Raw genomic sequence first — 15,000 nt, 5'->3', positions numbered from 1 at the left:
GCTAATGAGATTACTGCTGAGATCCCTGAAGACACAAGAGATATGAGAGAGAGATGAAAAACAGTCCATCTGTGAGCATTCAACATGTTAAATGCAGATCAGTGAATAAACATCTCGGGCAGTATGAGTTGATTTATTTATTTTCAAAGAAATTAATGCTTTTATTGGTCAAAGATGCATTAAATTGATCAAAAGTGACTTTTACAATGTTAAACATGATTTCTATTTCAAATAAATGCTGTTCTTCTGAACTGTCTGTTCATCAGAGAATCCTGAAAAATAAAATGCATCACAGTTTCCACAGAAATATTAAGGGTTTTCAACATTGATAATAACCAGAAATGTTTCTTGAGCAGTAAATCATCATATTATTCTGATTTCTGAAGATCATGTGACACTGAAGACTGGAGGAATGATGCTGAAAATACAGTTTGATCACAAAAATAAAATTACATTTTACAATGTATTAATGTAGGAAACACTTATTTTAAATTGTAATAATATTTCACTATTTTTAATAAAAACATTTTTTTCAAAAACATTAAATAAAAAAATAAATAACAAATATTTCCAACTCAAACCTTTATTTTTTAATGAATTAATTAGTTATATATCTTTATTATTTTTTTTCTTTTTCGCAATTTAGTATTTAAAAACCAGTTTCTGCCACAGGAAAAAAAAGGCTAATTGAGATTTTTTTTTTCTTGCACTTTTGAGTTTATATCTCACAATTTCAACTTTTGTAGTGGAGAAAAAAGAAAAGAAATTCGCTATTGTTTTTCTCTCAATTTGGACTTTTCCCCTCACAACGGTGAGTTTAAGTCTCACAATTATGACATTAATTACTCAGAATAACAAGAAAAAAGTCAGAATTGTGAGAAAAAGTCAAAATTACTTCTTTTTTTTTTCTGTGGCAGGACCAGCCATTCACACAAACCTCAGTGCGTTCAGCTCGGACCGAGCGTCTCAGACCAAGTGCTCTAAAAATACATGATGCAGAACCATAATATGGCTTTCCTCTGAGGCCAAAACAAACTTCCTGAAATTGTGTCTCTGTGTTTCCCGTGTACGAAGGGAGCGACAGGAATCTGAAGGAGGATGGAGTCAAACACAAGACATCTGCAGACCTTCAGAATCAGCAGGAAAAATGTCACGAGACAGACTTCTGACCTTTCAGAATCCATCCTTCTTAGAAGATCGGATGCTTCTTGCTCTCCTGTTTAACCGTTTGCACAGCCACGAGCAACGAAAATGCCTTTAATATCTGTTACACATCACTCATCTGATTATAAATCACAGTTCTCAGGGTTTCTAGATTGATTGAATGTGGTTAATGTGATATTTAAGGCTCAAGTGTGACGGTGTTTACTGATGATAAATAGCTTCTGTCCGGCTCTAACGGTGTGTGACTCCAGAAACACTTCTTTTCAGCTCCATTAAACTCTTCCGTTTATCCCACTTGTTTCCAGAACCTAAAGGAAAAGAGTTTGCATGCTATTTTTCATAAATGCATGCATAAAAATTTAAGGGCTTAAAAGTGCGGTCACGTTCTGTATGCATATGTTTTAAACATAATGCAAATACATATCTAACTAAAAAAGTCTTTATTTGCTGCAGTGATGACGCGTCTCTCCATTTATTTAACTATTACCACTTCTGATCGCATCATCACATAAATTGCAATATATCAATATAATTATAATCAAACACAGCCATTTCACCAGATAACTGTTGCAGCTATAGATGATTAATATTAATATATTCATTTTGCTTTAATATACAGTTTGGGATCAGGAAGACTTGTAAAGTCTCTTCTGCTCATCAAGGCTGCATTTATTGGCTCAAAAATACAGAAAAAAATAGTAATCTTGCAAAATGTTATTATAATATAAGACAATGGTTTCTATATTAATATCCTTTAAAATATAATTTATTTCTGTGATGCAAAGCTGTATTTCCATCATCATTACTCCAGTGTTCAGTGTCACGTGCTCTTCAGAAATCTTTCAATCAATCGATGTTGGGAAGTTATTTTTGAATCATATAATCATTCTGATCCCAAACTTTCGATTGCTGTAGAAGATACATGTATGTTTCTACATGATAAAAGCCAATTCTCTGCGGTTATATCATCTCTAGATAATAATCAGATAGATACGGCTCTCACAGTCTCTCCAGAGCTCGCAGGCCGAGGAAAGAGTTATTCTTCAGCGCCGAGATCTTATTGTTGCTCAGGATCCTGAGGAGACACAAAAACACAAGCCATGAATACAGAGCAAGAGGATTTACACACAAACCATCATCTTTACAGCCAGCAGAAGATTTAGAGGAGTGTAAATCTCCCGTCTGCTTCATATCGACGGCTTGTTTGTGGTCAGAATGGAGAAAACAAAACTTCTCCAGAGACACTTTCTCTGAAAATTAACTCCTTGTAGGTTGATATACATTTATGCATTGACAGACACTTTTATTCAAAGCAACTTGCACTGTATTGAACGTGGACATTTAAGTAGTTCATGGATCGCCTAAATATGACCGATGACCTCCCTGTTGCCAGAGGCATGCTCTGCTATTGTTACAGAAACACTATGAGAAATTAAATTTAGTTAGATGGTTTAAAAACGTTTAAGTGTCTTAGAGAAAGTGGGAAATGGTTTGGAAAAAAATCATTCGGACCATTCTTGGCCATAACAATTTGAATAGACATTATAAACAGAGGGGAAAAAATATAAAAAAATATATAAAATAATATAGCGTTAATTCGTTTGTTTGTTTATTTTTTGTTTATTTATTTATTTAAGATTATTAGGGGTCCAACAATGCATTTTGCCACAATATAAAAATGATACAATATGAATCATGGGTAATGAAAATAAGTTTTGCGTATAAAGTTCAACCAAAAATGAATGTACAGACATATTAAGTACAAAACTATGTAAAATTAACATGAAATCAGATAATAAAAAATGTAATCTATATAAAAATATGATAAACGTTTAATAGTATCTCAGCACATACGAGCACATAAATATGGTCAACCTGGAAGCTCAAAGTTTTATGTAAAAACTATTTTAAAAACTAATAAAATTGACAAAAACACACTTTAAAATTACTAGAATTTCAACTTAAAACAACTAAAACTTAAAGTGAAAACAGAAGAAAAAAAAAACCTAATTCAAAATATTAACAAAAACTATACTAGTCCATCACTGCAACTAGACTCTAGATTCTGAGGACACTTTTGTGTTTGCTGACATCTGATTGGCTGACGAGTGAGAAAGAGGATTGCAAAAAAAAAACTAAAACAAAAACAATTTGTTTTGTTTTCCAGTAAGAACGACAACAACAACAAAAGCATAAACCCTTACTTATTCATGCTTGAAATAAGAAAATACATTTCGTAGTGAGTAATATATAATAAAAAATAGAAAATAAAATAAAAAAATCATGCTATATAATATTTATGTATGTATCTTTTGTGTAAGGTTTTTATTTTATTTTTAATCACTTTCATTGGTAAATCACTGGTAGCATATTGCACAACTATTACAATTATAACAATTCATATTATTAATGTTATGTAATCTTTTTTAATATTTCATTTTCTGCTATTTTAATTGGCTTCAGATTTGAAATGCATGCATGTATACTAACCTATTGGTCAATCAATGAATTTGCATATTACTAATTAAAACACTTGCAGGAGCCCTAAAAAAAATGAGAACAATGTCATGACTTGTGCTGCTCATTTTTAGATGATGACTTATTAAAGTCTCATTTTTATATGTGTGTGAAAGCTGTCACAATGAAACATCTGAAATGTAATGTTTTTTAACGAAACCATTAATAAAGTGTTTTGAAACTCCATCTGCTTTAGTTTCGGGTGCATTATTCCTCCCCGTCTGCGCACATGTACTGCTTCGGGAACAGTGAGCTCAGTGTTTATGTGTGTTAAGTGTGTTGTCTGTGTGTGTGGTGTGTTAAGCGTGTTGTTTTGCTTCCCACACCCCTGTTTCAGGCCTCTGACTAACATCCAGGAAACGGCAGGCAAAACATAATTGTACATTATGTAAACAGTGCATGCCGAAACTCCAGCGTCCTTCCAACTTTCTATTTACAATATCAATTATGTTCTCCAAGGATAAGCAGAGAGAGAGAAAGAGGGACATGTTAAATATTGTCTTTCTCGGACCGCTGGAGCAAATGGTCTGTGTCATTGAGAAGGATTTAATCCAGCAGCTAAAGGTTAGAGTCCACACACACACACACACACACACACACACACAAACATATTTGCCAAAACATGCATTATAAGTTATGATGCGATGCATTTGACTAGACCTTACATTTCATGCATGTTGAATAAAACTTCAAATTAAACAGAAATATTACAGATGACTGTATTCAAATATTTTGACACATAACTTGACTAAAAATGCAAAAACAACTGATTGCATTCTAGTAATTCATGTATTAATAACATTTATTATAATGCATGCTGTTTTTCATGCTGATTGTCATGATCCTGTCATCATCCATAACACAGACTCTCACACTACACAGTACACCCTGGACTACATTTCCCATGCTCCATTGCACCAATCACATTCACATGTTAACTATCAAACACAACTGCCACCAATTACACAGCACAATCATCAGCCACGCTTTATAAGCATTTGACTTCCTCTCACACTCTGCCGAGTATTGTTCTGCACATATCCCTCTCCTAGAGATAGCTACTTTATGGAGTCACTTATAGTTTAGTCTAAGTTTGTTTCCTGACTTTTGCCTCTGTTTATTGGATTAACTCTTTGTCTTCTGTTTCAGACTTTGTTCGCACCTCACCTGGACTATTGCTCTTATCATTGGATTTCCCCTCTTATCGCTGCCCTCTGGATTCTGTTTGCCGATCGAAGACCCAAGCTTGTTCTAGGATTGCTCTTTGTTTTACCTGTGTTATACCTGATGCCATTGTCTGTTTATGACCATGTCTTCTAATAAAGTCTTGTATATGGATCCGCACATCTCACGTCTCGTCAGCCCCAAGACTAATACTGTAACTATGGAAGCTTGTTTCCAAAATAAATTTAAAAAAATCCTCAAAATTTCTATCTTTAAATCTTACTATTCTGTCTTTTTTTTTGTAATTCTGAAAAAAAATCAGTATTGTGATTTATAAACTTAGAATTGAAAAAAAAACTCATTTAGAATTGTGAGATATAAACTTAGAATCGAAAAATAAACATTTAGAATTAAGACAAACTTAGAATTGATTTTTTTTTTAGAATTGTGATTTATAAATTCATAATTGCGAGTTATACAATTAGAATTGTGAGATATAAACAGAATTGAAAAATGAAAATTTAGAATTGAAAAAAATAGAATTGTAAGAAAGAAATTCAGAATTGTGAGTTATAAACTTAGGATAACAAGATTTAAGTCTGAATTGTGAGATAAAAAGTCGCAATTACCTTTTTTAATGCTTTATACCGTGTCAGAAACAAGCTTCCATACATAACAGTGTGACTTTCTGTAAAGCTCTTCTGAAACGATGCATGTTGTGAAAAGCTCTTTACAAATAATTGTAATTTGATTTGACTGTTTCTATAGAATCTGTAAGCAGTAAATTCTGTTTAAAATGTAATTAGCAATGAACTAGTCTTTCACTGTGAAGGCAGAGAGTATTTTTTTAAATCATTCACATACACAGTATTCAGTCAACCAAACTATTATTACAAGAGTGACAGAATAAAAATATGCTGAAATACAGCGGTCCACAGTCACCAATCACAGATCACAATCTCAAGTATTACAAACATCCCGAGCGGACGGCGCAGTGATTTCTAACCTCCACGGCCCAAACGCTGCAGCCCAGTGTTTTTCTATAATATCAGGTTACTAGCAACAGCTAACCATAATAACATATTTCATATCAACTACCAGTGACCTTGGACATGAAACAGATTTAGCTCTGGAGCACAAGCGTGTGTCAGAAGAGTCCTGACGGAAGACGGGCGGCTACACGCCACAATTACACCAAATAAACCAGTCTGAAATCAACAGCAGCATGAATGCAAAAACATTAAAGACCCACACAGATCCACAGCATCTCAGACCCAGACTACCGCAGGACCAGGACTTTCTCTGAGATGCTTTAAAGCACTATATAAACATCCCAGCACAGGGTTATCATTTACAGTGGTACTACGGTACATATCAAATTACCAGTGTATTTCAGCACAGAAACAACCAACCACCCACAGTCCAGCTAAAGCAGGTTTACACAGATTCAGTCAGTGTTTCTACGCAAATGGAGCTCAATACAAATCGTTTTGTGTGCGTCATTGAGAATTGAATGCTCTCTAAATTAAAAGACATTGAAATGTTATAAGTTCCGTTGCACTTCCTCAATTTGAATCGAGTTGAATTGAGTTGCAGTTTATTTTAATGTAAGGAAATAGAATGGTACATTAAAATAAAACTTAATTTTTTTATTAAAAAAAAGTTTATTTAAACAGTATTTTTAATGACATGTTTACCACACTTACTTAACGTATAAAAAATACAAATGTTTGCGATCTGTGTCTTCTGCTCACCAGGGCTGCATTTACTAGATCAAAATACAGTAAAAATGTTGAAATATTATTACAATACAAAATAACTTTATTTGTAATTGATTTCTGAGATCAAAACTGAATTTTCAGCATCATTACTGCAATCTTCCAGTGTCACATAATGTTCAGAAATCATACTAATATGATGATTTATTATCAGTGCTGGAAACTGATTTTTCAGGTGACTACCTCTTGAAGCTCATCAAGAGAAAGCCAAGAGTGTGCAAAGCAGTAATCAAAGCAAAAGGTGGCAACTTTGAAGAAGCTACAATATGACATATTTTCAGTCGTTTCACACATTTTTGTTATGTATATAATTCCATATATAATTCCACATGTGTTAATTCATAGTTTTGATGCCTTCAGTGTGAATCTACAATTTTCATAGTCATGAAAATAAAGAAAACTCTTTGAATGAGAAGGTGTCCAAACTTAGTAGAAGAAACAAAAATAGAATCCTTTTGTAAAAATTCTTTGTAGTCACTTTTTTTATCAATTTTACACATCCTTGCTTAATAAAAGTATTATTATATTTTTTTTAATAATTAAAAAAATATTGTTACAAAATATTTTGAGATATATATATATATATATATGTATATATATGTATATATATATATATGTATACACACACACACACACACACACACACACATATATAATTATTTCAAACAGCTTCATAAGATGCAGCCACAGGGATGCAATATTTCTAAACACCTAAATAAAACATTTATATAACTTATTTTATTTTCACTTCATTTCCCAGAATGCATTATATGCTTTGAAATCCTCATCTATTTTTCCGTTTATTAAACTGCTCATTCTGTCAATTCAATTGTGTCGCTCGCTTTAGAGTTTAATGGCATAATTCTATTAGTGAATCGGGTGCTAAAACAACGCAGATGCAGTAATGTGTTCATTCTGAGCAAATCCCTCACTGTTCATTTCACAGTTAAACCTCTCAACACGCTCTCAGCTCCAGGGCCCTTCAGGGGCCTTCACGCAGGTCATGTGGAGTTAACACACGTTCAGCACGCTCAAGAGATCCGACGCGCAGACAGAAGCTGTTTTATGATGTTTTGGAGAGCTGAGGGACACTTTAAATAACCCAGCGTTTAGCGGCCGGTGAGAGGGAGGCAGAGACGACGCACTGCTAATGTTTTCTTGGCAGACTCACTGTTTTCCTTTCTTCACTTTTTTAAGCAGTTGATACTCCAAACGCGCTCAGACACATTCTTCTGCAGAGCACAGACGGATTCATTCGTGTATGAGACATACTGTAGAGAATCAGAGGACAATCCATCTGAGGCATGACCAGCTAAACTTCTACCAGACGGACCACAAACACAGCGATAAAACAATCAACAACAGCCTCTTCAAGATGATAAAAGAACAACGTGATGAATTCTGAATGGGTCTGAAGGAGCAGTTCACTCGTGTCATACCAAACCATACAAATTTCATTACAAATATTCATTTTTAACTAGAAATGAAATGTTCAAAGTTCTTGAAATCTGAATTATTTTACTTATTTATTTATTTTATTTTTTTAATGACCGGAGGGAACTGCTGCTGGTTAAAATGGGGTCATCAAGACATTATTTATTTATTTATTTAAATTAAGTTTTTTTTTTTTTAAGAAATACATATTTTTATTCAGGAACGATTCATTAAACTGATAAAAAGTGACAGTAAAGACATTTATAACAATTTACAAAACTGATTTTTAAGTATTTTTGTCTTGTTTTCCAGTACAAACTTACATTCTTAATTTAACATGCATTTATAATGTAACATATTACACATTCTTTTCTTTAAAAAAAATAAAAAACCCATAGGAAGATATTTATTACATTTTCGTTCTTAATTTAAATGCATTTCTTTGACTAAAAACAAGACTTAATATCTTATGTCATTTTGCTCATCCCGTGAATGTATCTTGATTTTACAATCTTTAAAACTATGTTATGAAAACAACACAAAAATATTAAATAAGAACATTTTATTCAATGTATAACATTACATAAGATTTATTTCAAATGAATGCTGCTCTTCTGAACTTTCTGTTCATCTGTGAATCCTGAAAAATAAAATGCATCACAGTTTCCAGAAAAATATTGTGCAGCACAACTGTGTTCAACATTGATAATAATCAGAAATGTTTCTTGAGCAGTAAATCATCATATTTTCATGATTTCTGAAGATCATGTGACACTGAAGACTGGAGGAATGATGCTGAAAATACAGCGGAGCATCACAGAAATAAATTACACTTTAACACAGATTCACACAGAAAACAGCTGTTTGAAATTATAATAATATTTCAAAATTTTTACTGTATTTTTAATCATATAAATGCAGATTAAGCAGAAGAGCAGATCCAGAGGAAATATAACCGACCTCTTGCTTCTTCATATCAGAGCTTACGTTAAACTCAAACCCAGCGCTCGTGTGTTTTAGGTGCTTTCACCTCATCAGTTACTCTGCTACCCTGCAGGTTTTCAGATTGTCATTTCACATCTCAGTGTGTTTGACGGATGTCCTTCAATGACTCTCACCCAAACTACACACAGAGCATCAAGAGAGCAGATGTGAAATATTCATGAAGAAGCAGCGCTGAGTTCAGCCAAAACCTCAGTGATGCACTGATGGAATATTCCACAAAAACACCAGAACCGAGAAACACATTAACATATTTAGTAAAATGTTCATGCTGTTCTTTTCTATAGAAGGACAGTAAACGAGGGCAAGCTCCAAAAGATAACGAAAAGCGATTATGATTTTTTTTATGTTTCTGGGAGAAGTGTCTTCTAACCAAGGCTGCATTTATTTGATCAAAGATACAGAGAAAATTTAGATATATTATTACAATTTAAAACAGCTGTTTTCTGTGTGAATCTGTGTTAAAGTGTATTTTATTTCTGTGATGCTCCGCTGTATTTTCAGCAGCATTCCTCCAGTCTTCAGTGTCACATGATCTTCAGAAATCAGAATAATATGATGATTTGATGCTTAATTATTATTTGGTAATGCTTTCCTTTATTTGGTAATGTTTCCACAAAAATACAAGGCAGGAAAACTTTTTTCAATGTTTATAATAATCAAAAATATTACATTTTTATATATATAAACATAGAAAACTACACGGCATTCTGTCTCTGAGACTCCTGACTGTGAGGACTGACTCTGAATCACTGAATCATTAGAACTGACTCTGAATCACTGACTCCTGTGGATCAGTGGTAGAGCATTGCGTTAGCAGCGCAAGAGGTCATGGGTTCAATTCCCAGGGAATACACATACTGGTAAAAAATAAATGTATAGCCTGGATGCACTGAAAGTTGCTTTGAATAAAAGTGTCTGCTAAATGCATAAATGTAATGTAAATGAATCACTGAATCATATGAACTGACTCTGATTCACTGAATCATACAAACTGACTCTGAATCACTGAATCTTACAAACTAATTTGGAATCATTGAATCATAGGAACTGATTATAAATCACTGAATCATACAAACTGTTTCTGAATCATACAAACTTTTGTCGAAATTTTTTTTAGTAATGTTTAAGTTTTGACTGGTAGTGTAATTGGAGTTAAAATTAGGGTTTGGGATTTGCCTTACAAAAAAAAATCAAGTAATAAGTGAATAAAACATTATTTGGAAAATAAAGCTAATTTTTGGTGGATATTTCAAATGGAATACTGTTGTTACTGGAATAGTAGATATTTTATTGGAAACTGCAGTAAAGTAAACTAATGTTTTTAATGTGCACAAAAATGCATGCAGAGTAGGCTAATTTTTTTTTATGAAAGGATTCTACTTTTTATTCATTTTTTTGTTTCACTGAAAACCTTCCTTTTCCGGGTTTGATGCAGACTGAACTGTGCTTTATAGTGTGGATGCTAATATAGTTACCATTTTTTGGCCTGAATGACCCTATAAAGATAAGATGTATACATTTGAAATCAATTTAGAACTATAGAAAAATCTACAACCCTAAAGATGAAATAAAAGAGACGTTCCCTGGTAAACATTCCAAATCGATTCATATAAAAGTTTAATTATTCGAATAAACTAAATTAATTTATAAACAAATAAGTGAAGGCGTATGCGAGCGCTCCTGGCCATTTATTTATCCTCAACTCAGAAACAAAAGTCAGACGAGGGAAGTCAGCGCTGAATCACGAATGTCACGCTTCCTAGAGCAGGAAAAAGACTTCCCGACAAACCAGAACTAAAACAAGCCAAGGATCCGAGTTCAGAAGAAGAACAGCAGCTGAATCCCTCAAGAGTTTGGACACGAGTGACGCCGTATTTCTGAAGACCGACCTGAAAGTTCCAGTGGATTATTTGCAGATATTTTCTGTAATATTTTCAGGTAAAATTTTAAGCCAGAAACCCTGACTAAAAAAAGAAATGCACCACAGTGACATGACTCCAGGTGAAAACTCATTCAGTCTTTATTTAAAATCAGTTTGCATCAAAGTTTGAGTTGGAATAGTTTGCAGGAGCGCAATTATAGACACAGCGAGCCACTAGTGAGTAGATGAGTTTATCTGTTTAATGTCCAGAAAACTTCTGCAGTCCCATTTAAACACTTGTTTGTTTGTTTTTTTTTGATTAAAGGATAAATTAAATTAATGTTTTATGCATTCATTACCAGAAATATTAAAATACACAAACACAGAAAAAAAAATTATATATATATAAATAAATAAATAAATAAATAATATATATATATATAATTAATTAGACATGCTTTTTGATTATTACATTTTTATTTAATGGAATCCAAAAATTGAAACAGAAAACACAGAATTTTGAAAAAAAAAAAAAAATGTAATTTGAGGTAAAAAAAAACGAAAAATACAATAAAAAAGACAACATCAACCATTGACTTTAGGACAATACCATACTACCATGATAATAACACGATAAAATACAACTCGTCTCCAGGTTTTGGCCTACAACAAAAAATACATCATCCCTGCTAAACTCTGTTCTGAGTAGAATTAAAGACAATGATGAACTCTGAATTAACAATAATGAAGGTCTGGGAATAATGCAGTGATCAAAACTGAACAGAAGAAAGCACACCTTCACTAGTCCTTCACTATCTGCTACAACTCATCCAGTTCTGCCCACAAAACTCACTTCAAGCATTAAAGCACACACTTGTAGAATAAAATTGAAATGATCATGAGACAGAAATGCAGTAAAGTGCATTTGAGAACAAAGCTGCAAGCTTCTGAAGATTTACAGACTCAGAGCACTTCATTCCTCATGACAGCATGCAGCTTCCCAATCAGTAATCAATTAGAGTTCATTAAAACAAGACTAACATGTGTTAAAGTAATGCTGCAGACACAGGTACACCAGAGGAAAACAGTTTGCACAATTAAAAATGCATTAGGAGTTTTCACAGACGGAGAACTAGATTCCCCATAAATCATACTCCCTCTCCTCGTTCTCAGTGATGAGCTCAGAAATAGATACTGCATTGGTTCTGCCAAGAACCTTCTTCTTATCAAGATCACGTGAATAAAAGTACTTTATTGCCATCAATGGTTTATGAAGAACTTTTAACATCCATGGACACACTTTAGTTTTTTTTTTAATAATCTGCATTTTGTTTTTGTTTTCTTTACTTTTTATTCATCAAAAAAATCCAGAAATTTCAAAAAAATGAATAAATGTAATGAATAAATGTAAATGTAAAAATGTGATTCATCTCTGATTTGTGCTCTGAGTCATACTTATTATATTGATAAGTAAAATAACATGACAGTGCAAAAAACAATGCATCAATGCATCAATGCATGATTGCACAATACAAATTGCTTCTGACAATAAAATATCATCAACCAGATCAATTTCAATTAAATAAATTGCTGACAGCAATAGAGGTGTCACACACCTGGACTCATTTTGTGTGTTTTTGCCCCTGTGACCCAGTTTCTGTCTTCCGTGTCTGGTTTGATTAGTTTCCAGGTGTGTCTCTTCATTTCCCCATGTGTTCCATGTCCCTGTTAATTTAGTCATGCCATCCACCTGTGTTTCCCCAATTATCCCTTCTACTTAAGCCTTGTCCTTTCAGTTCTGTTTTGTCGGGTCTACTCGTCTAAATGTCAACTTGTCTACTTGTCACCTGTTACTTGCCACTTGCCACCTGTTATTTTGCTACTTATCATGCCTATGTTTGAGTTAATAAATCCTTGTTTCGTCATTTCGTGCTCACACTTTATTTTATGCGTTACATAAAGACATATAGTATATACTTCTAAAAAATAAAAATAAAATTATTATAAAGAAAATAATAAATGACAATAAAATAATAAAAACTATTTTCCATAATAAAGTCACAACAAGCAATTTATGTTCGATTTAATATACTAAAATGAACTTTTAATGAGTTTAATAATGTCAATGACTTATTCTAGGGAGATTTGAATGATTTTAACAATGTGAATCATTTCTGTGCCTTAAAATGTTAACAATACACATGAATACAGTAACATGAGTTACTCACAGCGACACCGTCGTGTTGGGTAAAGAGCCGGGCTGCATGGTTTCCGTCAGGTCCGCATCATCACACACAACCTTCACGCGCACGCTGTGCCTATTAAACTCCTTTGATCTCTCTGAGGCGCAGCGACAGCTGTCAATCATCAGCTCGGGACAGTCTCTGCCGCTCCGCGCGCCCGCGAGCGCCGCGCACAGCACGAGCAGCACTTTCATCGCGATCTGTGTATACTGTCAGGTCACTTCCAGCCAGTCTGGGATCAAATGATCGATCATCTCAGGTTAGATCGAACACAGACGACTGGCGCTCGCTAATGATCAGTGAAGCACCTGGAAGATCTCCATGCGTCGTGCGTAAAAACCACAGCGCAACGTTCCCGATTCAAAGCCTGTTCTGCATTATACGCCTGGTTAGATGTAGGTTTACATCCTCACTGCAAGCGCTCCTCTTTATCCTTACTATCCAGAAGTGAAGAAAACTTCTGCTTCGGTGCGCGTCTCCGCGTTCCGGCGCGCACTTGAGCCTGGAAACAGAAGTTTGCGTGAGTTCTGCGCACTGCTTCAACAGGTTACTGTTACTGGATGCGTGTCCTGTCACACGCGCTCCCCTCCTCTACTACGCAAAAGGCATGTCTTATGAATATTAATGACGCACCATAAGACGCTAGTGCACGGGAGCTAGTCGGCTGGCCAATACTGAGCACTCTCCTTCCTATTAATTATTCATGAATCTGCCATTCACCAGGAATGGCTGCTTCATTAATAATTAATAATAAGGACGCTAAAAAAAAAAAAAAAAAAAAAATTCTAAGCAACGTCAGCACGCCGTTATTAATATTCATAAGCCATTCCTTCGCCATAGTAGGAATTAAAACTCTTCTTCCTTGCGAATAAACTTTTTTATTGGTTCAGAATTCCACATTATATGATTATTTATCTTTAAGGAGGCGTGGCCATGTGGAGCTCCACACTGTATTATAAAGTTATTTTTAACACTTCCTCCAGTGAAAAAGTGCATATGCTGTTGTCTCTCACATCAAAATCCAGTCACATATTTGTTTAGAGCTGTTTAAACGCTGCTTGATCTGTGCAGATTTCTCTCCTGATTCAGACCAGAACACTTTTTCACTGGAGCAAGTGTTATTATGGATTATAGACTCTATGTATTTGAGTTAAAATCATCTTAATGCTGGATGTGTTTCATCTTTTGTCTTCTCCAGATGTTCACTGATGGACTGGAGTGCTGTGGATTATTGTGATGTTTTTATCAGACTCTCATTCTGACGGCACCCATTCACTGCAGAGCAAGTGATGAAGAAACCAACTCATCTTAATCTTGGATGACCTGAGTGTTTAAGGGTGTTGAATGTGTATATATATATACATGAAGCATGATGCTTCTGCTCTTATAGAGCTGAGAGTGAGACACACAGAGTCGGCTCTCATTATTTACACTGAAAGAGACAGAGAGAGCCAGCGGCCGCTTCCTGACCGGCTGACCAGCCCCCAGTTTCCCATAATTCACTTCACGACAGCCAAACATGAGGCGGCTCTTTTCCCCTCAACCACTGACAATTTTTCTGTATCTCTCCCTTTTTCTTCCTCTGGATCTCTGGGGAAAGGCGAGAAATAAAAAACACTGTTGGGTTTTGCGTTCCTTTCAGGTTGCTGTCTGGAGATGTTGTTTAGACAGATGTAGCTTCACCTCGGCGCTGGAACATGAGCCGGGAGAATCTTCCCTCGTGAGACCAAGCCGTCTGACATCATCATCTGAAATGATTAATCTCTAAACGGAGAAATAAATAGCAGGCACGCAGATGCGGTCCGTCTCTGCTGTAATGAGAAGCAGAAACTTC

The 15,000-nt window shown here is 34.5% G+C and overlaps 1 protein-coding gene across 1 annotated transcript in view; it reads right to left on the bottom strand.

Moving 5' to 3' along the window:
• Nucleotides 1–13,713, bottom strand: part of LOC132110372 (adhesion G protein-coupled receptor A3-like) — an 88,453-nt gene extending 74,740 nt beyond the window's left edge. Inside the window, exons 1-3 of the mRNA XM_059516922.1 lie at nt 13,152–13,713; nt 2,168–2,239; nt 1–25 (exon numbers count right to left, since the gene is read on the bottom strand). The exon at nt 1–25 is cut by the window's left edge and continues 47 nt beyond it. Of these exons, the coding sequence (XP_059372905.1) occupies nt 1–25; nt 2,168–2,239; nt 13,152–13,360 (306 nt within the window). The 5' untranslated portion in view covers nt 13,361–13,713. The remainder of the gene's footprint in view (nt 26–2,167; nt 2,240–13,151) is intronic.
• Between the last annotated feature and the right edge of the window lie 1,287 nt (nt 13,714–15,000).

This window comes from Carassius carassius, chromosome 30, assembly GCF_963082965.1.
Source record: "Carassius carassius chromosome 30, fCarCar2.1, whole genome shotgun sequence".
Lineage (NCBI taxonomy): Eukaryota > Metazoa > Chordata > Actinopteri > Cypriniformes > Cyprinidae > Carassius > Carassius carassius.
The sequence above is the reverse complement of the archived record's forward strand: the minus strand, read 5'-3'. Positions and strand labels throughout refer to the sequence as shown.